The sequence below is a fragment of the Lithobates pipiens genome, unplaced genomic scaffold (assembly GCF_037356315.1).
Source record: "Lithobates pipiens isolate NorthernLeopardFrog02 unplaced genomic scaffold, aLitPip1_a1.2 Scaffold_8, whole genome shotgun sequence".
Classification (NCBI taxonomy): Eukaryota; Metazoa; Chordata; class Amphibia; order Anura; family Ranidae; genus Lithobates; species Lithobates pipiens.
In genome coordinates, this window is record NW_027507903.1 from 385,177,397 (window position 1) to 385,203,401 (window position 26,005).

General features: G+C 43.9%; 1 protein-coding gene across 1 annotated transcript in view; it reads right to left on the bottom strand.

Moving 5' to 3' along the window:
* The window catches only part of HSPA9 (heat shock protein family A (Hsp70) member 9), a 299,396-nt gene that overhangs the window by 165,122 nt on the left and 108,269 nt on the right, over positions 1-26,005 (bottom strand). Inside the window, exon 6 of the mRNA XM_077473881.1 lies at positions 14,635-14,727. Within this exon, the coding sequence (XP_077330007.1) occupies positions 14,635-14,727 (93 nt within the window). The remainder of the gene's footprint in view (positions 1-14,634; positions 14,728-26,005) is intronic.

The window sequence follows — 26,005 nt, forward strand, 5'->3', positions numbered from 1 at the left end:
ACCAGGCGCACTAGGTCTGCCTACCAGGGATGCTGGGGCCAATCTGGGGCAATCAGAATTACTGGAATCCCCTCGGCCTCCACTCTGCAAGAGCAGATGTGGCAACAGTTTAAGCGTAGGAAAGGAATAGATCAATTGGTACTGATCCCACAAAGCCACCAGCACGTGTGCACAAGGATCTCTTGTCCTGGACACAAATCTCGGTACCGTCCGATTGAGACATCTGGTGTGCCCCATCGCAGGCACAGTAGCCCAAACACCTCCGGATGCAACATTCTCCTGGGTTCAGCATCTGGCGACTTGGGTAATCCACCTGCCAGTTCCCCACTCCCGGGATGTAAAAGGGCGACAGGGCCGGTACATGTCACTCCGCCCACCGAAGGATGTGAGCGACCTCCCGTGCGGTGGCCGAGCTTCTTGTTCCTCCTTGGTGATTGACATATGCCACCACCGTGGCGTTGTCTGACTGGATCCTGATTTGACATTCTCGAAGTCTTAACCATGTGGAGAGGCATAGCCTGATCGCTCTCAGCTCGAGCAGATTGATCTGCAACTTGTATTCCTCCACCGACCAGAGGCCCTGGGTCGACTGAACTCTCACAACTCCACCCCAGCCGGTTAGGCTGCCGTCCGCTGTGATCACTGTCCATTTCAGAGGTAGGAACGACTTCCGGACCGAAGTGCGGGGACCTCAGCCACCAGAGCAGGGAATCCCTGACTGACTCACCTGAACTGTCGATCCAGGGACAACGGACATATGTCCCATTTTGTCAAATCTCCTTCTGTAGGACTCTGGTGTGGAACTGGGCATAAGGCACTGCCTCGAAGGAGGCCACCATGAGTCCCAGGACTCGCACGTGGTTCATCAGCAGTTTTACTGCGGCTCAGAGTTTGCAGCTTGTCTGAAGGGAGAAACTTTAGTTTCCATGGAGTCCAGCAGTAAGCCTAGGAAAGCCAAACGCTGAGTCGGTACAATCACCGACTTTAGGTTCAACAGCCACCTAAATTCCTACAGGGTCTGCATGGTTATCGCCACATCCTCCTCTAATTCTGAGGCAGAAGATGCTCTCAGGAGGAGATTGTCTAGATAACCCCCAATTGCAATCCTGTGTTGCCGCAGCAATGCCAAAACCGGAGCCAATACCTTGGTAAAGACTCGGGGGGGCTGAAGCCAAACAAAAAGGGAGAGCCACAAACTGGTAACGGGCTTCCCCAACTGCAAATCGCAGAAACCTCTGATGGCGGAGGCATATGGGTATGTGCAGGTAGGCATCCTGGATGTCCAAAGATGCCAGGGAGTCCCCTTGGAGTGCAGAAAAGACCGAGCAAAATGATGCCATTCTGAACCTCTGTACTTTTACAAAGTAATTGAGGGCTTTTAGGTCCCAGATTGGACGTACCCCTTCTTTTGGAGACTACAAACAGGTTTAAGTAGAACCCCTGGAAACATTACGATTCTAGAACAGGTACCATCACCCCACGACTCAGCGGTCCCTTACCGCCCCCAATAGAGTCTCCCAGCGACCCGGGAGTACGGGTATGCTGGAGGCGAAGAATCTGTTTTGCGGCCAAGACAGGAACTCTATCTTGTAGTCTGAAGAAATCAGATCGCAGACCTATTGGTTGGACAGCCGAGAGGTCCACTGGGCTGCAAACTCCCGAAGTCAACCCCCTCCCCCCCGTGTAAACCTCCATGCGGTAGCACTTTTGCTCGCAGGCTTGCGGTTCCAGGGAAGCTTTGGTGCTTCAGAAGTCGTCCCATCAGGCTGGGGGCGCTTCACCGAAGCCCCATGCGGACGAAAAAGCCGCTTGTGAGCGGAAAATTAGGGCCCTTGCCTACGGCGTGGCTCCTTAGCCTTCCTGGCCTGTGGGAGTACTGCACTCTTACCACCTGTGGCATTTTTTATAATGTCATCCAATGAGGCTCCAAAGAGCCGGTCGCCAAGGAAGGGAAGATCCGTCAAGGATTTCTTAGATGCCTGGTCAGGGGCCGTTTTTTATTACCAACTTTGCGCCCACGCACTGCCTCCATCTTGGCAATGAACGAATTAAGGACCATCGACAAAGCGTTCAGAGGCACTGCATTGTCTGCAGGCAAACCTGTTGCAATTGCCTGGATATCGGGGGAAGAAATCAGTTTCTGAAGCCATGCTGACCATGCCCTGTGTCACATGTTGGGGACTTAGGACAGTGATGGTCCCACCCTCCTAATTGCTGCTGGCTGAGGGGCTCTTTCCCGCAGGCCTCACCACCCTGACTGGTTCTGCGCGTCCAGCTAATAGTGCCTGTGTCAGCTCCCAGGTGCATAGGAGACCCACCATGCTCTGTGCAGAGCTGCTCTGAATGGTGCTGAAACTGAAAAAAAAAAAAAAGGTGTTCAGGCTTTAAGAAAATGGCCGCCAAGCATCCAGTATAAAGGACAATCACAGGGAAAATGGCCGCCGAACTACAGGAAAATTGCTACAGAGCAAGCTGCTCCTTTGTCATACCAAAAATAGCCACCGAGCACTGAATACCATGAGGGACAAAGAAAAAAAAAAAAACAGAAAAAGGTGGTGAAACAGCGCTGCAGCGATCAACAGACACAGCCTCCAGACACCTCCAGGGAAATACCTACACACATCCAGCGCAGCCCCTCCAGATGCAAACCCCCCCCGGAGAGCCCCTGTCTATGGCACACACACTGCTCAGCAGCCCATGCAGCATCCCCCACAGGGAAGGAGGGGAGGGAAGATAGGGACAGGGAACGCCTAGCTGCTACGCCCCAGCACACTGACGCAGACATCAGTAGCCAAGTCATATGTGTGCCCTGGAGTAATTACACTCACCAACCGCCTCTGGAGCCAAGGCATGTCGTGGCCAACTCAGCGCGGAGCTCTGGTCAGGCTGGGGAGACTACAAGGATAACAGTATCCAGCCTGCCACCTTGCACAAAAAGCAAAGCTCTGCAGAAAAAAAATAAAAAATAAAAACGCGGACCGATGGCCCCGCAGGGTTCCTAGGTCCTTCTTCACTAGGCAGAAAAAAAACGGAAGCTGCAATGCAGGCTGTGGGGTTGTTACCCAAGACCGCCCCTTGGGCGGAACTAGAAAGCTCTAGTTTTACATTACATGTTAAGCCTAGTTCTCTCCTGAAATTGGCTCAACAACCCAATGGTCTAAGAGGAGCTGTGTCAGTCGGAAGAGAAAATATGGCCATATCTTAAGGACCAATATTCTTTGACCCGTTTCCGTAATATGTTCAATGTTTATCACCTGAATATTAGAGGGGAGTGGTCGAGGAGAGTTGTTGTCAGGACTATTGGGGTTATATTCTCTCTCTCTCTATATCTATACACACACACACACACACACACACACACACACAGTGCCTTGCGAAAGTATTCGGCCCCCTTGAACTTTTCAAACTTTTGCCACATTTCAGGCTTCAAACAGATATAAAATTTTAATTTTTTGTGAAGAATCACCAACAAGTGGGACACAATTGTGAAGTGGAACGAAATCTATTGGATAATTTTAACTTTTTTTAGCAAATAAAAAACTGAAAAGTGGTGCGTGCAAAATTATTCGGCCCCTTTACTTTCAGTGCAGCAAACTCACTCCAGAAGTTCAGCGAGGATCTCTGAATGATCCAATGTTGTCCTAAATGACTGATGGTGATAAATAGAATCCACCTGTGTGTAATTAAGTCTCTGTATAAATGCACCTGCTCTGTGATAGTCTCGGGGTTCTGTTGAAAGCACATAGAGCATCATGAAGACCAAGGAACACACCAGGCAGGTCCTTAATACTGTTGTGGAGAAGTTTAAAGCCGGATTTTGATACAAAAAGATTTCCCAAGCTTTAAACATCCCAAGGAGCACTGTGCAAGCGATCATTTTGAAATGGGAGTATCAGACCACTGCAAATCTACCAAGACCTGGCCGTCCCTCTAAACTTTCAGTTCAGACAAGGAGAAGACTGATCAGAGATGCAGCCAAGAGGCCCATGATCACTCTGGATGAACTGCAGAGAACTACAGCTGAGGTGGGAGAGTCTGTCCATAGGACAACAATCAGTCGTACACTGCACAAATCCGGCCTTCATGGAAAAGTGGCAAGAAGAAAGCCATTTCTCAAAGATATCCATAAAAAGTCTCGTCTAAAGTTTGCCACAAGCCACCTGGGAGACAAACATGTGGAAGAAAATGCTCTGGTCAGATAAAACCAAAATCGAAACTTTTTGCCCACAACGCAAAACAATATGTTTGGCATAAAAGCAACACAGCTCATCACCCTCAACACACCATCCCCACTGTCAAACATGGTGGTGGCAGCATCATGGTTTGGGCCTGCTTTTCTTCAGCAGGGACAGGGAAGATGGTTAAAATTGAGGGGAAGATGGATGCAGCCAAATACAGGACCATTCTGGATGAAAACCTGTTGGAGCCTGCAAAAGACCTGAAACTGGGACGGAGATTTATCTTCCAACAAGACAATGATCCCAAACATACAGCAAAATCTACAAAGGAATGGTTCACAAATAAAACGTATCCAGGTGTTGGAATGGCCAAGTCAAAGTCCAGACCTGAATCCAATCGAGAATCTGTGGAAAGAGCTGAAAACTGCCATTCACAAACGCTCTCCATCCAACCTCACTGAGCTCAAGCTGTTTTTCAAGGAAGAATGGGCAAGAATTTCAGTCTCTCGATGTGCAAAACTGATAGAGACATACCCCAAGCGACTTGCAGCTGTAATCGCAACAAAAGGTGGCTCTACAAAGTATTAACGCAAGGGGGCCGAATAATTTTGCACGCCCCACTTTTCATTTTTTTTATTAGTTGAAAAAAGTTTCAAAAATCCAATAGATTTCGTTCCACTTCACAATTGTGTCCCACTTGTAAATTTTATATCTTTATGTTTGAAGCCTGAAATGTGGCAAAAGGTTGAAAAGTTCAAGGGGGACAAACACTTTCGCAAGGCACTGTAGAACTCAGATGTCATGTTAAAAAAAAAAAAATCCTCTCTAAAGTCGAAACCAAATTCACAAGTGTGAGTTAAATTCACTTAAATCTAAAGCATAAATCTGAGTTTTACTCTACTAAATTTGACGCAAGTGTCAGCTATAGATAATTCATAATTTTCTGCTAAGCTATGTCAAAAGGTTAAGTATTAGAATAAAAGTAAATTCTAATTCAATACTGCCAACTTTGAAATGGTTAATCTAGGGAACTAAAATTTTTCTTTAAGGGTTATACAGGAAGTGACGCATGCTATGATATATTTAAATTATATTTAATGATATATAAACATAAAATTAATTTGAGAACTAATTTTACCATAAAAGTCTTGATTAAATTATCAAGCCAACATTTTGTCCATGCATTTTTAAAGTTTAAGCTAGAAGGTCTATCTGTTTTGAGAAGAAATCACAAGTGTTAACATCTACACCTAGTCTGTTTACGTCAGTTGAGCCACGGAAAGCTATTCACTAAGTTACCAAGTTATTAATGGTATGTCTAAAGTTATCATTCAAGTATTGAAATATGGTATATTGTAATAAGCGCATGTGGCAGAAACGTGATCTGTATCCCCATATCCATTTTAAAGTATATACATTTTTGTATTATCACCAAACATGTAATATTTTACACTGAACTTTTAGTTATATATTTTTGGCACATCGTTATCTCTTGCCTTCAAAATGTCATGATAAAATTAACTTGAATTGGCTTTATTGTGGAATAATTTAAACATCTCCTAAAAATCTGATTTTGCACAATTCTATAAATATAATATGGTTTTAATATTTCAGTATAAACATTCTGACAGCCAAAAGTTTGATTCCAAGACTATGAAGAACTCCAGAAGTCCCTACTATGAAAAAGTAAAGGTGGACTGGTTGAGATCAATAGAAGAAAATGCATACAAATCAAGGAATCCTTGAGATGCAGATCATCATATGGGGGGAAATTGCTGAAGTGTAAAAAAAACAAAAAAAAACAAACATTGCTAGAATAAATGACTATGGTGGAGGTCTGAGGGGTTTAAGCGAAATAGGGGATGGCAGAGGTTAAGAGGAGATATGATTTTATAACACCTGAATGCGGGAAGAACTACTCTAGAGAGGTGGTTGGAGAGGGAGTGAGATTTTGTAAGGGTTAAGGGGAGAGAGGGGGTTGGAGTGTAGGGTGTTTTTTTTTTTCATTGGAAGGGTGGCATGTTATACGGGAAACCCATTAACAATGAAACAATGTAGCTATGAAGCTAAAGCTTAGATATGCCTTTGGTTTTTTTTCTTCGTTATAGCAAAATAAAAAATGTTTCCAAATTCAGAAATTACTACATCGATAAATGCATTTATTCCTCCATCTCCCCCACAACCCATCCCACCTTCTCTCTTTTTTATTGCCATCTAATCTTCTCCCGACTTCCCCTCTCTCCTACCTACCCCCCCCCCCCCCCCACCTCCATACAGTATATCTCCTGGTCTTAAATTTTTTTTCCCCCCCAATCTTTACATTTGCAAATCTCTCAATTACCTCTTCTCCACTATAGCCTCAAGTATTCCATATTATATGCATTTTCTACTTTTTTAATCCACTCCCTTGTTGTAGGGCTTTCCAATTCTAGCCAATGTCTTGACCAGATACACTTTTGGCTGCATTCATCATGTGAGGTATCACGCATTCTTTGGTATTGTTTTATTAAACTTTCTACCCCATGGAATAGGCACGTCCAAGGTTCATCTAGTATTTCTATATTAGTTATCTTTTATTAATTGCAGGACCTCTTTCCAATTTATTTTTTTGGACAGTCCCAAATGTGGGGCATAGTTCCCACTACTTTACAATTTCACCAAAAATATGGTAATTTTCCAATCTGATATTTATATGCTTTATCTGGTGTTATATACCATCTTGTCAGACATTTATAGTTAATTTCAACTGCATTAGTATCTACCGCAGAACTATGTACCAATCTCAAAATCTTTAAGTGATCGTTACCTCGTGCTCCGAACTCTGTTTTCCCATTTATTTATTTTTCTGATTGGCGGAATTTCAGGCCCATCCATTGCCACCAATATTTTATGGATCCGGGATATACCATTTCTTGTGTTCATTGCTATACACAAACGCTCCATAAGTAATACAACATTGCCACAACCCATAAGATCAGGAGATGATCTAACAAAATGCTTCAACTGCCATCAAATCCGTTTTGTGCCCTAATTCTTGTATTATGCATATTTTCCCCTTTTCCATTAGATCCTTTTAACCACTTAATGACTAAGCCTCAGATTTGTTGTTTACAAGTTAACTTTTTATTGCTATAAAATTGGAACTCCCAAACATTACCCTTTTTTTCTAACACCCTAGAGAATAAAATGGCAGTCGTTGCAATACTTTGTCACACTATTTGCACAGGTTAGGAGTTAAATTTTTTTATTATTAAAAAAAAAAAAAAAAAAAAAAAAAAAAAAAGGAGGAGGAGAGCGCAAGACCGTAAAGTTGGCCCAATTTCTTTTATATTGGGCAAGATAATGTTATGCCAAATAAAACTGATACCAAACATGTCACGCTTCAAAATTGCACCCGCTTGTGGAATGGCAACAAATGTTTATTCTTAAAAATCTCCAGTCACATGGTGTCCGCAAGGTGGCTCTCCCATCCCAGGCGGCCATCTGCCATGCCCCTGTGTTGCCAAGCAGCCCATGCGCACGTCCGGCGGCCGCAATGTCCTTGGGCGATGGACCGAGAAAGAGCAGGAACATGGATCTGTGTGCGTCTCCTCTCCCCCATTAGGGAAAGAGGAGACAGATAGTGGGTTCCTAGTATATAGGAACACCAATCGGTCTCCTCCCCCAGTCAGTCCCATCCCCCCAGTTAGAACACAATCAGGGAACACATTTAACCTCGTGATCGCCGCCCATTGTTAACCCCTTCACTGCCAGTGACATTTATAGCACTGATCACAATATAAATGTTAATGGTTTAAAAAGAAGTGTCTTCTGTCCACCGCAATGTCGCAGTCACGATAAAAAAATAAAAAAAAAGCCGATGACCATTACTAGTAAAAAATAATTAAAAGTGCCATAAAGCAACCTATTTTGAAGTCGCTATAACTTTTGTGCAAACCAATCAATATACACTTATGTATTCATATTTTTGGTAAAAAATGCATTATCAGCCTAAACCAAGGAAAACTTTTAAAAAGGAATTAATTTGGAATATTTGTTATAGCAAACAGTAAAATATTGTGTTTTCAAAACGGACGGTCTTGTTTATAGTGCAAAAAATAAAAACCACAGAGGTGATAAAATACCACCAAAAGATAGCTCTGTTTGGGAAAAAAAAGATCAAATTTAATTTGGGTAGTGTTGCATGACCACACAAAATTGTCATTCAAAAGGTTACAGGGCCGAAAGCTGAAAATTGGCCTGGGCAGGAAGGGGGTGAAAGTGCCCTGTATTGAAATGGGTCATACCTTAAAATATAACCAAGGTAGAAAGATTGGTAACATTTGGAACTTGTACATAACTTTCGGTACCATCTTTACATTTATTCGTCCTATCCAAGACCTTGTTGCTTTTTTTTGCTTTTTTTTCCTTTTTTTGCCATTTAGTAGTGGGATATAATTTGCTTGATACATTTTCTCTAGGGATGGTGTCCGTTTTATTACTAAATATTTTAATTGTTTTTCTCCATGGAAGTTAGAATTCTTGTAAAATCTGTTATTTCTGTTTACTTATATTTCCGATCTCCGATTTAGAGGGATTTTCTTTTAAAATTTGATAATTCTCCATATTTTAGTATCATTAGGTTAGGCATTGTAATTCTAGGATTGGAAATAGAGGAGCTGCGTCGATCGGTGAATTACAGAGAAAAGTATTTCAAGGCAAGTACAAAAATCCTATTTTTCTATAATTCACCGACCGACACAGCTCTTCTCTAACAAAATGGGTTGTCAGCCTCATCACTGGAGATTACTAGGCAAGTTGTAAAACACCACAGAACGTTCAGTTCCACCCAGGGTGGAGTCCCTAGGCTACAACCCCACAGCCTGCTCCAGCAGAACTCAGTACGTCAACAAATAGTATAACGTAAAGGGAAAAAGGAGGGGTGGGTGCTATGTCTGTCAGTGAATTACAGAGAAAAGGATTTTTACGGCGAGTACAAAAATCCTATTTTTCTCTTGTATTAAAGAGTGACAAAGCTCCTCTAACAAAATGGGACATCCCCAAGCAGTGCCAAACGAGGGGTGGGAAAAACAGCATAAGAACTTCATCCACCATGGCAAGTGGGAACTAATGAAACTAAACCCACAAAAAAAAGCAGCGTGTGGAAAAAACACCACCAAACAGGGTATCCTCAACAGGAGTGATCCTCAAGACCGCAACCATTTGCAGACGTAATGCAACAGTGCATTAACATAACAGTACTGCGTTTTTCTAAAAAAAAAAAAAAACAGGAGAAATAGTGATTGCATATGGAATTGCAACTACAACCTCCCTGCAAAACTTTGCGGCCCAAACAGGCATCAGCCGATGCACTGATGTCTACATTGTAGAACTTGGTAAACGTATGTAAAAGATGACCAAGTCTCCACCTTCGACACCAGGCGTTGGTCGCTCAGGTGTGTGAAGGCCCAAGATGTTCGATTGCCCTTGTAAAGTGGGCCGTGACTGGAAAGGGGGGCACCTGCCCCTTAAAGGCATAGGCTTGTACTACAATCTGTCTGATCCACCTGGAAATGGTAGCCAACGAAACCGCCACACCCTTCTTTGAACCAGCCACTAAAACAAACAGCGAGTCTGACTTCCGAAAGGTAGCCGTGGCAGACAAAAACACCTTCAGAGCCCTAACCACGTCTAGAGCGTGAAGGGCCACCTCTTTGGGGTGCTTCGGCTTAGGACACAAAGGTAATACAATGTTCTCATTGATATGAAATGCAGAGACCACCTTCGGTAGAAAGGACGGTTGTGGACACAACACCACCTTAATCCCTGCGAATGACCAGATAAGGCGACTTGCAGGACAAGGCCGCCAGTTCTGAAACCCTCTTGGCCGATGTGATGGCCACTAGAAAGACCACTTTCTGGCAAAGAGTCAACAGGGGAATCTCCCTGATATTTTCAAACGGCGGTTTTTGAAGCGACACCACCAGGTTAAAATCCCATGGGGGCAACGATGCCACACCGGAGGGACAACATGTCATACCCCCCTGAACGAAGGTATCCACTAAGGAGTGCGATGCCAGGGGTCGTTAAAAAAAAAAAAAAAAAAAAGACAGCCAAGGCTGAGATTTGCCCCTTGATGGTACTCTATGCCAATCTCTGGTCTACTCCTTGCTGGAGAAACAGCAAGATCCTTGCTATGGAAAAGGAATGCGGATGCCACCCTTTGTCCTCAACACCTGGCTCTCAATAGTCATGTCGTTAAAGCCAGCAATGGTAAAGCGGGATGAAAAAAAGATTGGACCTCGGGATAGGAGGTTCTCTCGCAACAGCAGTCGCCAGGGAGTGTCTGCCAGCAGAAGCACCAGGTCTGCATACCAGGGACGCTGAGGCCAATCTGGGGCAACCAGGATTACTGGAATCCCCTTGGCTTCCACTCTGCGAAGCAGACGTGGCAACAGTTTTAGTGGAGGAAAGGCGTTCATCAGCTGGTACTGATCCCAAGGAGCCACCAGCGTGTCTGCTCATGGATCTCTTGTCCTGGACACGAATCTTGGCACCTTCTGATTGAGACGGGAGGCCAATAGATCCACATTTGGTGTACCCCACTTCAGGCACAGCAGCCTGAATATCTCTGGATGCAATGCTCATTCTCCTGGGTCCAGCATCTGTCGGCTCAGATAGTATGCCTGCCAATTTTCCACCCTCGGGATGTAAATTGCAGTCGGTACGTGTCACTCTGCCCACCGAAGTATGTGAGCAACCTCCCGAGCAGTTTCTTGTTCCCCCTTGGTGATTTATGTACGCCACAGCCCTGGTGTTGTCCGACTGTATCCTGATCGGATGCCCTTGAAGACACATCGACCATGTGTGGAGGCACTCGGATTCTTCCGTCAACCAGAGGCCCTGAGCCGACTGAATCCCCATCACTGCACCCCAGCTGGATAGACTGGTGTCCGTAGTGATCACCGTCCATTTCAGAGGAAGGAACGATTTTCTGGACTGAATCACCGGGGACCGCAGCCACCAGATCAGAGTCCCTGACTGGCTGGCTCACCTGGATCTGTCAATCCAGGGACAATTGAGATTTGTCCCATTTCAACAAGATCTCCTTCTGCAGTATTCTGGTGTGGAACTGGGCGAAGGGTACTGCCTCGAAGGAGGCTACCATGAGTCCCAGTACTCGCATGCAAAACCGGAGCGACTACCACTTACAGTGCATCAGCAGTTTTACCGTGGACCCGAGTCTGCAATTTGTCTGAAGGGAGAAAATCTCTTGCTTCCCTGGAGTCCAACAGTAAACCTAGGTACTCCAGACGCTGGGTCAGCACAATCAGTGATTTATTTAAGTTCAACAACCACCCAAATTCTTGCAGGGTCAGCATGGTGATCGCCACATCCTCCTCTAATTCTGAGGCGGAAGATGCTCTCAGGAGATCGTCCAGGTAGCCCACGACCGCGATCCCATGTTGTCTTAGCAACGCCAATACTGGAGCCAGACCAAAGGGAAGAGCCACAAATTGGTAATGGGCTCCCTGACTGCAAAACGCAGAAACTTTTGATGCCGAAGGCATGTGGGTATGTGCAGATACGCATCCTGGATGTCCAAGGACGCCAAGGAGCCCCCTTGATGGAGTGCAGCGACTACTGAACAAACTGATTACATTCTGAACCTCTGCACTTTTACAAAGCGATTGAGGGCTTTTAAGTTCAAGATCGGACGTACCCCTTCCTTCTTGGGAATCACAGATTTGAGTAGAATCCCTGGAAGCGTTAAGATTCCGGAACTGGTACAATCACCCCTCGATTCAGCAAGTCCCTTACCGCCCCTAACAAGGCCTCCCGGCAAACCGGGGACACGGGTATGCTGGAGGGGAAGAATCTATTTGGCGGCCAAGAGAGACTATCTTGTAGCCTGTGGAAATCAGATCACAGACCCATTGGTCGGATAACCAGGAGGACCACCGGGCTGCAAACTCCTGAAGGTGACCCCCCCACCCGAGACATGGGTGGGGGCAAACCATGCAGTAGCACTTTCGTTCACAGGCTTGCAGTTCCAGGGACGTTTGACTGTCCGTGGGCGTCCTGTCGGACTGGGGACATTTTGTCGCACAACCAGGCGGACGAAAAAGCCACTTGTGAGTGGAAAAAGAGGGCCCTTGCCTGCGGCGTAGCTCCTTAGCCTTCCTGGCCTGTGGGAGTAGAGTACTCTTACCACCAGTGGCATTTTTAATAATGTCATCCAACGAGGAGAAGATCCGTCCGGGCTTTCTTGGATGCCTGGTCAGCAGACCAGCATTTCAACCAAATCAGGCGTCTCAGCACCACAGCTGACACTGAAGCCCTGGATAACAGAGGGAGAGTATCCAGGGCCGTGTCACAAACGTACTTAAGGCCTTGAACTAGTTAGTCTGCTAGTTCCACGCAGACAGGGGAAGCCTGTTGCTCTCCCAATTCACAGTGCAAAACTTTTTCACACTCGGTCAGAGTCTGCAACACCAGTGCAGATGCCAGTACAGATCACACGGCTGACACCACAACCGTAAACAAGGAACGAGCAACCGCCTCGGCCTTCCTATCCGTGGGAACCTTGAATGCAGGAGTCCCCCCTCAACCGGGATCGTGGTTACTTTATTTAACCTGGATACTGGCGGGCCCACGACCGGAGGAGCCGACCATTTCTTGAGAAGGCTTTCCTCAAAGGGGTAACGCACCGCCATGTATTTGGAGACCAAAAGGTCCGTTGTGAGAGACCCCATTCCTTGTAAATGAACTTGTCAAAATAAGTCATACGGGAACGCCTTAGGTGAACGTGCTGGCTTGTGGAACCCAAAAGGGACTGGTACATCAGCAGAGGGATCCGCTGGCTCCTGAGTAGCACGTACAGCTGTGATAAGAGCTCCAACTAGCGCTTTGTCAAGCACGGACCCGGACAGGGACTCATCCTCACTGTCCTGGTCAGTGCCATCTGACAAGACAGAGCAGGGGTCACCTGCCTCAACAGGACCTGAAAAAATCTTCAGCCTTTACAACCACTTAAAAGGCGTCAACAAGACATTTTGGACAATTTTGTGGGATGGCACCTTCCTGCTTTGTGCACTGATGCATAGTCATGTTGGAACAAGGTCCATAAAGACATGGATGAGCAAGTTTGGGGTGGAGGTACTTGACTGGCCTGCACAGAGTTCTGACCATAGCCCAACAGATTACCAAGGATGAATTAGAGTGGAGACTGCCTTCTCCTCCAACATCAGTGCCTGACCTCACAAATGCATTTCTTAAAGAATGGTCAAACATTCCCATAGACAATCTTAAAACCTTGTAGACAGCCTTCCCAGAAGAGTTTAAGCTGTTATAGCTGCAATGGGTGTGCCAACTCAATATTGAATCCCGCGGACTAAAATTGGGATGCCATTAAAGTTCGTGTGCGTGTAAAGCCAGGTGTAAGTATACTTTTGACAATATTAGAGCAATATACAATATCTCAAAAAAGTGAGTGCACACCTCACAATTTTGTAAATTTTATATCTTTTCATGTGACAACACTGAATAAAGGATACTTTTCTATAATGTAAAGTAAAGTAGTGAGTGTACAGCTTGTTTAAGTGTAAATTTGCTGTCCCCTCAAAATAACACAGCCATAAAAGGTGAGAGGCTGGCCAAGCATGTCTGCAGATCTAAACCCTATTGAGCATCTGTGGGGCATCCTCAAATGGAAGGTGGAAGAGCGCAAGGTCTCCAACATCCACCAGCTTCATGACGTCATCGTGGAGGGGTGGAAGAGGATTCCAGTGGCAATCCATGAAGCTCTGGTGAACTCCATGCCCAAGAGGGTTAAGGCAGTGCTGGAAAATAATGGTGGGCACAAATATTGACACTTTGGGCTTAATTTGCACATTCATACTTAGGGGTGTACTCACTTTTGCTGCCAGGGGTTTAGACATTAATGGCTGTGTGTGGAGTTATTTTGAGGTGACAGCAAATTTACACTGTTATACAAGCTGTACACTTACTACTTTACATTGTAGCAAAGTAATTTCTTCAGTGTTCACATGAAAAGATGGAATAAAATATATTTACAAAAATGTGAGGGGTCTACATATACATACACAATCTCACAAAAGTGAGTATACCCCCCTCACATTTTTTGTAAATATTTTATCTCTTCATGTGAACACTGAAGATATAATAAAATATTTACAAAAATGTGGGTGTGTACTCGCTTTTGTGAGATACCTTATATATTTGTATGATATACACACCAGAAAGATCAAAAACATTAAATATTTTCTAGATGAAAGAACTCAGTTTTCATGTTAAAGTTTGAAAATTCCGATGAAGGTGAAACATCTTTATTTCATGCAAATCTCACAACATGTCACAAATAGGGCACAGAATGTATTATGCTTGTAACCCTAAAATATTCTGTATGAAATACAAAAAAAACACTCCACCAAAAAAACACTTTAAAAAAAGCTACCTGTACAGAAGAAGATAGTTCACATTTTGCCTTCTCAGCGGCTTCCCTCACTCTTTGTAAAGCCATGTTGTCTTTCATTAGATCGACACCAGTCTTAAAGAAAAAACAAAAATTATATAGTTCTGAAAAATAAGTTTTAAAAAAGTGTTGAAACCATCTAATGAAATGCTATAAGTGGTTTAAAGAGTAACCATATTTTTACTTTTACAGTCACATGTGAGAAAACCCCACAATGTTTCATCTATTTTTGCCATTTCTTACCTTTTACCTTTTTGGTCATGGGCCACAATCATATGGTTTAGAATATAGATTTAAAACTTCACAATGAACATTTTTCTCCTGCAGTTGCTGAATGCAGAAGGAAAGGAGGAGCAGCCGTCTTTCAGCTTTTGCAGGAGGAAAAGACTAGTTCCCATATACAGTGCATTTGGATAGAGTTCACAGCATTTCACTTTTTATACATTGTTATGTTACAGCCTTATTGCATTAAGGATTAAAGAGGAAGTAAACCCTTCCAAACAACTTGGACCTATAGGTAAGCCTAGATTAAGGCTTACCTGTAGGTCCAAGCAATATCTCCTAAACCTATATGGTTTAGGAGATATTTGCCCGAAAATGGGCACCGCTGTCTACGGCGCATGCGCCGTAGACAGCGGCGCGCAGGCGCACTAAATGCGGCAAATCCAAGAATGGATTTGCCAAATTTGTCGACTCCCGTGCGCATGCGCGGGAGTGACGTCATCGCGGCTTCGCCGTATGACAGCGGCGGAGCTGCGAGGCGCGACTCCCGTGCGCATGCGCGGGAGTGACGTCATCGCGGTTGCGCCGCTGTCATTGGTCGGAGCTGCGAGACGCCACCAGCAAGATGGACGCGGCGGACTACAGGGATCAGCGGCGACTTCGCTGGCTCCTGTGTCAGGTAAGTGACACATAATGAGCTACTATGCGATGCATAGTAGTCCATTATGCTTTACCTTTGCAGGGAAAAAAAGAGGAAGTAAACCCATCAGGGTTTACTTCCTCTTTAACTTCACGATCTTCCTCAAAATTCTACAAACTAACCCATAATGACAATGAAAAGTTGTACATAAGTAATCACAGCCTTTGCTCAATACTTTGTTAAAGCACCTTGGGCATCAATTACAGCCTAGCGTCTTTTTAAGTATGACGCTACAAGCTTAGAACACCCATTTTTGGGCAGTTTCTCCCATTCTTCTTTGCAGGACCTTTCAAGCTCCATCTGGTTGAATGGGGAGCATTGGTGCACAGCCTTTTTCACATGTCTCCAGGGATGTTCAATCGGGTTCAAGTCTGGTCTATGGCTGGGCCACTCAAGGACATTCACAGGGGTGTTCCAGCCACTCCTTTTGTTCTCTTGGCTGTGCGCTTAGGGTTGTGTCCTTTTGAAAGGTGAACCTTCGCTCCAGGCCGAGGTCCAGAGAGCTCTGGAGCAGGTTTTCATCATTTTGTTTCTCCAGGTTGAGTCCTTAAGGTGCCTTTTGGCAAACTCAATGTTGGCTGTCATGTGCCTTCTACTGAGGAGTGGCTTCCATCTGGCCACTCTACCATACAGGCCTGACTGGTGGCGCGCTGCAGAGATGGTTCTTCTGGAAGATTCTCCTCTCCACAGAAATGCTGGAGCTCTCAAAATGACCATCTGGTTCTTGGTCACCTCCCTAAGGACCCTACACCCCGTAGCTCCATTTTGCTGCGGCCACTCGCTCAAGAGTTCAGGTGGTTCCAAATATCTTCCATTTACAGATGATGGAGACCATTGAGCACATTGGGATCTTCAATGCTGCAGAAATGTTTTTGTACCCTTCCGCAGATCTGTGCCTCAATACAATCCTGTCTTGGACATCTACAGACAATTCCTTGAACTTCATGGCTTGGTTTGTGCTTTGACATGCAGTTAACTGTGGGCCCTTATATAGACTGGTGTGTGCCTTTCAAAAGCATGTCGAATCAACAATTTACCACAGGTGGACACCAAGTTGTAGAATCATCGCAAGAACGATAAGTGGAAACAGGATGCATCTGAGCTCAATTTTGAGTGCCATGGCAAAGGCTGGGAATGAATGTAATTGTTCATTTTTATTTTTGATAAATGAAAAAAAAAAATTGACTTTTCACATTGCTTTTAGGGTATTGTTTGTAGAATTTTGAGAAAAATAATGAATTTACTCCATTATGGAATAAGGCTGCAACATAAAAAAGGTGGAAAAAGTGAAGCGCTGTGAATACTTTCTGGATGCACTGTATGCCAACCCCTACTGCTCCTCCTGTCCAATCGTAAAACAGATGGTGACAGGGAGGTCACACAGACACCCGGAAGCATGGGGCAGGGTCTCCATTGCAACTCCATGCAAAAAAGGAGGGGGGGGGGGGAATGGGACTTTGAATGAGGTGTGTACAGCGGAACCAAACAAATTCAATGCAAGTATAAAAAAAAAAAAAAAATGTGTATGTTTAGTAAACCATAAATGGCATGACATGTTAGGCTTCCTGCATATGGGATGTTGTTCAACCTCTCCTGAACAATTTAACTTGACAGCTATAAACCCGCGTCTAAAAAACAGCCGTTTAGCCACGTTTACATGCCGCGTTTAGTTACGTTTAGGGAAAAAAAAAAAAAAATAATAATTCTTCCAAATGGCCAAAAATGGAAAACACCTGTAAACAAAACACGGCTAAATATGAGTTAGCACGTTTGGCGTTCAAAGTGCCTCTAAACAGCTTCTGAATGCTTTTTTTGGGTTCCAAAAAAGCCTCTAAACGCAACTGCCTAGAAAGGACTATAAATGAACCGGTGTACATGTACTGATAAGATAACAGGAGAGTTCAGGAGCAGTCGAAAACAAATGCCCAACTGCTCCTAAACGTCAGTTTACCAGCAGCAGTGTACATGAGGCCCAACAGTGGTACATACATGATTTTAAAGAGGAAGTAAACCCTTCCAAACAACTTGGACCTATAGGTAAGCCTAGATTAAGGCTTACCTGTAGGTCCAAGCAATATCTCCTAAACCTATATGGTTTAGGAGATATTTGCCCGAAAATGGGCACCGCTGTCTACGGCGCATGCGCCGTAGACAGCGGCGCGCAGGCGCACTAAATGCGGCAAATCCAAGAATGGATTTGCCAAATTTGTCGACTCCCGTGCGCATGCGCGGGAGTGACGTCATCGCGGCTTCGCCGTATGGCAGCGGCGGAGCTGCGAGACGCGACTCCCGTGCGCATGCGCGGGAGTGACGTCATCGCGGTTGCGCCGCTGTGATTCGTCGGAGCTGCGAGACGCCACAAGCAACATGGATGCGGCGGACTACAGGGATCAGCGGCGACTTCGCTGGCTCCTGTGTCAGGTAAGTGACACATAATGAGCTACTATGCGATGCATAGTAGTCCATTATGCTTTACCTTTGCAGGGAAAAAAAGAGGAAGTAAACCCATCAGGGTTTACTTCCTCTTTAATGACAATGTATACACATTAAAATTGTAATGACAGGATGGAACATTGTAAAATAGGATAGAATAGTCCTCTATGGTCATAAGGTCAACAGAATCACAAGTAGGGCTGCAACTATTATTTTCATAATTAGTTGGCCGATTATTGTTTCGATTAATTGGTTGATAACCTTTAACCACTTTGCACCGGGTGGACGTCCTAGGAAGGCCTAGACTTTATCTGAATGATGCCTGAGGCTACAGACATTCAGATATCGGCATTTTCAGCCGGCAATTCTCTGTACCATAAGAACAATCATAGCGGCTGCTCCAACACTTGATCGTTCTTACGGGCGGTGGGATGAGACGTCACCCCCCTCCTGTGCTTCTACCGACTCACCGTTTCCACCAGTGAGTCGGACACAGGATCCGCCGGCCCCCGGATAATGATCATAGAGATTTCTGGTGGACCAGATGGTCGCTGAAGTCTCTATGATCGTTCGGAGGCCGGGCAGGGTGCATTCAAATAACGACGCCGCCTCAGCTGGGAAGCCATGATAGTTTTTTTTTTATTATTATTTTGGGCTTCCCAGCCTAGAGGTGAGATGTGGGGTCTTATTGACCCCATATCTCACTGTAAATAGGTCCAATCATGCCATATTCCTATTACAAGGGATGTTTACATTCCTTGTAATAGGAATAAAAGTAATCACATTTTTTTTTGTATTTTTTATTTAAAGTGGAAAAAACAAAAACAAAATGTAAAGCGCCCCTGTCCCCGTGAGCTTGTACGCAGAAGCGAACGCATACGCAAGTCCCGCCCACATATGAAAACTGTGTGCAAACCACACATGTGAGGTATCACCACGAATGTTAGAGCGAGAGCAATAATTCTAGCCTTAGACCTCTAACGCAAAACATGTAACCAGTAAAAAATTTTAAAGCGTCGCCTATGGGGATTTTTAAATACCAAAAGTTTGGCGCCATTCCACGAGTGCGTACAATTTTGAAGCGTGGCATGTTGGGCATCTATTCGGCGTATCTTCATCTTTCACATTATGCAAAAAAATTGGGCTAACTTTTTTTAAAGCATGACTTTTTTTCTGAAAACATGTTCGAAAAATTTCTGCGCAAATACTGTGCGAGATAAAAAGTTGCAACAACCGCCATTGTATTCACTAGGGTCTTTTTTTTTTTTTTTTTAAGCAAAAACACATATATAATGATTGGGGGTTCTATGTAATTTTCTAGCAAAAAAAATTTGAATTTTACATGTAGGAGAGAAATGTCAGAATTGGCCTGGGTGCGAAGTGGTTTAAAAATAAAAAAATAAAAAAGTAGGTCAAATTGACACTCATTTTCAACCACAGTGATGGGAAAATTTGGAAATGGAAAACGTCTTAGTTTAAAGAATTTTCAGACAATGTATGTGGTTTTTCGTTCAGAAATTAAATTCATTTTAAAAACAGAATGTTAAAAACAAGTGAAAATTTCAAAAATTCTTTCATTCAGCGAATGTACAAAGATTTGTCTGAATATTCTCATCTGAAAATTGATCTTTGTGGCCAGTATAAGGCTCGGTACACATCTATGCAGTTTGCTTTTGATCTGTTTCTGCAGTGCTTTTTGCTGTACATTTAGATTTTTGCGCACGCGATTTCACTGCAATTTGCATTTTTTTTTTGGGCAGATTAAAAAAAAAAAAAAAAAAAAAAAAAAAACACAAATTGCACAAAAACACATTACATGCTTTTCTGAAGCTTCTCCATTGAAGTATATTCTGTTGACCTCATGACATGGAGGACTATTACTTACACCCCATTTTGCCATGCTGTCATTACAATTTTAACTGCGCGCCGCCTGCGTAACGTCATATGATGTTGCGGACTGAGCGGTGATATCTGAATGATGCCTGTAGCTACAAGCATCAGGCAGACAGTCTTCGAGCCGGCGATTCCCTTCACAATAAATACAATCATAGCGGCTGTTCAGCTGCTTGATCGTTCTGATAGGCGGCGAACCAGAGAAGGAAGCGACTGGCCCTAGCTGCTGACCATAGATATTTTCGGCAGGCCAGATTGTCCCAGAGTCTATGATCATTCGGAGGCCAGGCGCGATGTTGACATCACGCCTGGCCTCTGCATATGAAAACATGCAGTCACATTGGTTGGAAGCTGAAATTTGAGGTGAGCTCTGGGGACTTATTGACCAGATCTCACTGTAAACAGGACCTGTCAAGCACTATTCCTATAACAAGGGATGTTTACATTCCTTGTAATAGGAATAAGGGCTAAAAATTGGAAAAAAAAAAAAAAAAAAAAAAAGTGTCAAACTAAAAAAACTAAATGCAAACATAGGCACGTCACGGCCACATACTGTATGTAAATTGCATTCAAACCACACATCGCCACAAACATTAGAGCCAGAGCAATAATTCTAGCACTAGACCTCCTCCAACTCAAAATATGGATCTTTAAGTACTGAAGTTTGGTGCCATTCCACGAGCATGTGCAATTTTGAAGTGAGACGTTAGGTACCTATTTACTCGGCGTAACAGCTTTCACATTAAACAAAAAAATTGGCTAACTTTACTCTTTTTTTTTTTTTTTTTTTTTTTTTAAGTAAGCGTTTGAAAAATTGCCGTGCAAACACCATGCGAGAGAAAAAAAAAAAAGTGGAAATGACAAGCAGCTTATTCTCTAGGGTCCCCGCTAAAAAGTAAAAAAAAAAGAAAAAATTACACCGTTAAGGAGGTTTCTGTGCAATTTTCTAGAAATAAAAAAAAATATGATTTTTACATGTAGGAGAGAAAGGTCAGAATTTGCCTGGGTGGCAATAGGGTAAAAAAAGCCCTTACTGTCCTAGGCCCACATAAGGCTGCTTTCACACTGATGTGCTGTGGCTTTCCTGTGGGTTAGCTGCATTTTGCCATAGACTATCAGGTGTGGTGCACCTTCTGAAAGTGGACCAAAACCTCTGGGGTTTCAATGCACTTTCAGAAAGCGCACCAAATCCCCAGGATAGAATAGAAGGCTATAGCTCAGTGCAGCTAACCAACACCTGTGGATCAGTGTAAAAGCAGCCTAAAACTCCTCCCCCTTAAAGGGGTTGTAAAGGTAAATGCTTTTTCACCTTAATGCATTCTATGCATTAAGGTGAAACAAACATCTGACAGTGCCTGCGCCCCCAGCCCCCCCACCCCCCGTTTTACTTGCCTCACCCCGACGTCCTTTCCACCTTTCAGCCTGGCCGCTGATTGGCTGGAGTGGATGGATGGAAAGCAGTGCAGCCATTGGCTCGCGCTGCTGTCAATCACATCCACTGACGCGGAGCGCCGGGGGGGGGGGGGGGGGGGGGGGCCGACCGTGTGATACAGCGAGCGGCTATAGCCGTCGGCTGTATCATGGGAGCACGCCCGCAGATGCTTCTCACCATGCGAGGGAGCTTGCATGAACGTGAGAAGCACCTGCGGGAGGAAGCCGAGACAGCCGAGGGACCCTAGAAGAGCAGGTTCGGGGGCCACTCTGTGCAAAACGAGCTGCACAGTGGAGGCAAGTATAACATGTTTGTTATTTAAAAAAAAAAAAAAAAAAAAAATTCACTTTACAATCCCTTTAAGCGTTTATGCCTGTAGAAAAACTATGCTTAACCAGTTAAAGGACCGGGCCTATTATTCAGACTGTGTTTACAAGTTAAACATTTTTTGCTAGAAAATTACTTAGAGCCCCCAAACTTTTTCTAACACCCGAGAGAATAAAATGGTGGTTGCTGCAATACTTTGTCACACAGTATTTGCGCAGCGGTCTTACAAGCACACCATGGGGCACTCATGGGACAGAGTTGGGCTACTATTCATTACCTACTGGGTTATACGCCATCTCTAGGTGAATGGACACTGGTAGACAGTCTTAGATAGGAAGTGATCCCCTATATAACCCCTCCCATACAGAAAGTACTTCAGTTTTGCAGCAAGCACTGAATCCTCAAAAGAGGTGGTATCTGTGTCCGATGATATACAGAAAAAAAAAGGATTGAATAAGTAGGACTAAAAAAAAATCCTATTTTCTTTTTCATACATCATGGGACACAGGCTAATATTCTTTGCCTACTGGGACATCCCAGAGTAATAGCCTTGAGGGGAGGAGACATACTGCCAAACAATCAGACCTTATACAGCAGCCCGCAGTACACTGCGTCCAAAAGCCAAATCCCCTGCTGCTTGAACATCCACAGGATAAAATTTTGTGAACGGATGCACTGAAGACCAGGTAGCAGCCTTCCAAATCAGCCACAGATACCAGATGGTTAAAAGCTCAGGAGGTTCCTAAACCTCTGGTAGAATGATCTCTCAACCTAAAAGGAAGGATCTACGTTTCAGACCATAGGCCTAAATGACCAATTGACAGGCCCAATTGGCAATGGAAGCTGCCTGTCCCTTCTTAGGTCTTTTTTTTTTTTTTTTTTTTAACCAAAAGGTCTGCGGATCTCCACAGATCTGGACAACTAAACTTTGACTGCCTGGACAACGTGCAAGGAATGTAGTTGTCTCTTCCGCTGAACGAGGCTGAGTGGAAAAAAAAATAAAAAGGCAAAATTAAAAGCAGACACCACTTTTGGCAAAAAGGATGGAACAGGTCGTTACACAACCCTGTGGTGGTGAAGGATCAAGTATGGTTCCCTGCACGAAAGGGCTACCAACTCCGACACCCTTCTATCAGAGGTAGGTTCTATGAAGAGGCAGCATTAACTGTAGGTACAATACCAGATAGGCGCAGCGGCTCATATTGCTCAGAAGCCACTGGTGTTTCAGGGGATACAACACTAGGGATACGACTAGGTTCATCAGGAACTACTAATGGCATAGGTTTGCCCTCTCGTGTTAATCCCACGCCTCTTTGAAGACATTTACAAGCCCCAAAGAGTACCTAGGTGTAGTATTCACACATGAGGGAGATCCTTTAATAAGGCTCACTAAGCCCCTATGCAACAATCCTGTTAAGCACCTTTAGCCTGTCAAGCAATGCCTTGTGACTCACATGACCCGGGTAAGGAGACGTGAACTGCTGCAAATGTCTGTTTCAGAGCCTCCTGTGTCCCACAACTGCCTTCTAGAAGCACCGCATGCTTGGCATACATAGCTTAAATAAGCTGGCTGCGTGCCGAACACTCTGCATGTGTGTGCAGTCCCAGCAAACAGGCGCTGCTGTATTTACGCATGAAGCGAATCTTCGTGTGCCCAGATAAAGGCTACGCCGCATGTGCAGCTCCACAGCATGCACCATGGTCGCAAACTAGTGAGCATAGCAGCGCTCTTGTGAATGCACGTGCACCATGACGAACCAAGGCAAAATGGTGCACCATCATACAGGTAAAAAACAGTCCGACGCAAGAAAAAAATAAAATAAATAAAAAGGTACACTTTGCAAACACCCACAGCTAACCCAAAACTCACCCGTATGATCACTGCACAAAGGTTTACAGCCTCTAGCTAGCGTGACTGATTGTTACAATCACTGGGACACCCCACAATAAGTAAAGGGGTTTCACTTACCCGTCCAGGCACATAGCAGCTTAGACACCAAGAGCCTAATCTTCACCCATCACAGCGGGTTCTTGTCACTTGAGGACCTTCAAGGACTGGGTACCATTTACATGTTTAGGGTCCACACCCTGCAGGAATGCCTTAGCACTGTGGTGTCCACATCACAGGGTCCAGCGCCCGGAAGTTGCATTACAGGCAAAACCTTGCAGGATCTTGAGTCTTCTTTGCAAGGCTCGGTTACCATTTATCTAAGCATAAAGAGCCTGTGTCAAATGGATCCGATCGGTAAATCCCTTGATTCATTTAACAGTTTGTGGGACTAGAGACCTGGAGCTTAGAGAGCTCAAACAAACGTGTCTAGCCACCTTGCAGACACTGGTAAAAAAAAACGGAAGTACTTCCTGTAGGGGAATCGGATTATATAGGGGATCACTTCCTGTCGAAGACTGTCTACCAGTGTCCATTTTGTGTATAATCCCGTAGGTAATGGATATTAGCCCAACTCTGTCCCATGAAAAAAAAATAAAAAAAATAAAAAAAATAAATACAGTAATGTTAGCCCAATTATTTTTTCATATTGTGAAAGAATAATTACGCTGGAGTAAATTGATACCCAACATGTCATGCTTCAAAATTGCGCCCGCTTGTGGAATGGCGACATTTAAAAATTTCTACCATTACTGGTTTTGAGTTAGAGGAGGTCTGGGCTAGAATTATTGCTCTCGCTCTAGCAATCATGGCACTGGTGTGGTTTGAACACAGTTTTCATATGTGGGTGCTACTCACGCATGCGCTTGCTTCAGCTTGCAAGCTTGGCAGAACGGGGCGCTTTAAAAAAAAAAAATCTTATTTGACTTTATTTTGACAATTGTGTTTTTTTTTCACATTATTGGGTCACTTATTCCTATTACAAGGAATGCAAAAATCCCTAAAGAAAAAAAGCATGACAGGACCTCTTAAATATGAGTTCTAGGGTCAAAGAGATCTTATATTTACACTAACATGCAATAAAAAATAAAAAAGTGTAATTTGAAAAGAATTCAAAAAATGTCTTTAACCACTTCAGCCCCAGATTTGCCCCGTTAATGACCAGGCCATTTTTTGAGATACTCAAGTTTTTCTGTCAATATGGGGTGCTGTGTGTACATTGAGGAAAAAAATGAACTTAAATGATTTTAGCAAATAGCTGCAATACAGCTTCACTTTGTTTCGACTCAAGGGGCTGACCTACGGCTGGTCCCTGCCTTCCTCCCTCTCCACCAGCTGTTGCAATTAGCAGTCCCGGCTGATTATAACGCACATAGTTTTTTTCAAAATATTTTTATTAAACTTTAAGAAAAAACGTAGAAAGTTAGTTTAACTTATAAAAACATATCTAGTACATCTCCCCCACACTGTACTGTCCACATCTCCCCAATATTCACGATTGTCTGCTCTGTCAGGACAGCAGGCAGACTCGTCCGTCCTCAGAGTAGACAGCACAAGCAAGCGGTTGATGAAGATGTCAGCATGCCGCTACTAAGCTGCCTTTGGGTAGACCAAGATGGCCACGGCTCCGGAGCTAGGCCGAAGCCGCGGCCTTTGCTATGGGCGAGACCGCGGAGCTCACGCCATGGATGGTCCTCGATCAAAATTATTTTGATCGATCAAAGAAATTAACGATTAATCATACAATTAATCGTTAATTTCTGCAGTCCTTAAAAAAAAAAATTTGATTATATAATGAACATCTGCACTCTAAAATAATTAAAAAAAATGAATTTAAATAATCTACAATATAGTTAAATTAGAGTAGCTCTTATAACTAAATACCTGAGAAATGTAATTGATCTTTAATTTATTATAGTCATGACCAGCTATTGTATATCACAGTCAGTACTTGTCTGCTGACTTCAATTGCCACCTTCAGGTACATTTTTACCTCTTTTTGGAAAAAAATAATTCTAAGAAATCAAGCATGTGTGCTGTAGATAGAAATATAAGACAAACATTTATGTCTGAGGAATTTTTCCTTTTTCAGAAAAAATTGTTTTGTTATTTATAGGACTGGGTGTTTTGCCCCAGTGTTTTTTTTTCCGGGTAATATTCTGCTCATATTGCGGGTTAAGAGAAATTTGGGTTCCTCTTTACTAGCTGCTTAATATCCTATTTTTTATTTGGCTTAGATGATAAACATTTTATAAAATGACCATACTGGAAGCTTTTGAAGTCGAAAAACTGTCTGGCACACATGTCCCATTTCCTGTTTTTAACCCCTATAATCGGGGATATGCAATTAGTGGACCTCCAGCTGTTGCAGAACTACAATTCCCATGAGGCATAGCAAGAATCTGACAGCCACCAGCATGACACCCAGAGGCAGAGGCATGATGGGTTTTACAACAGC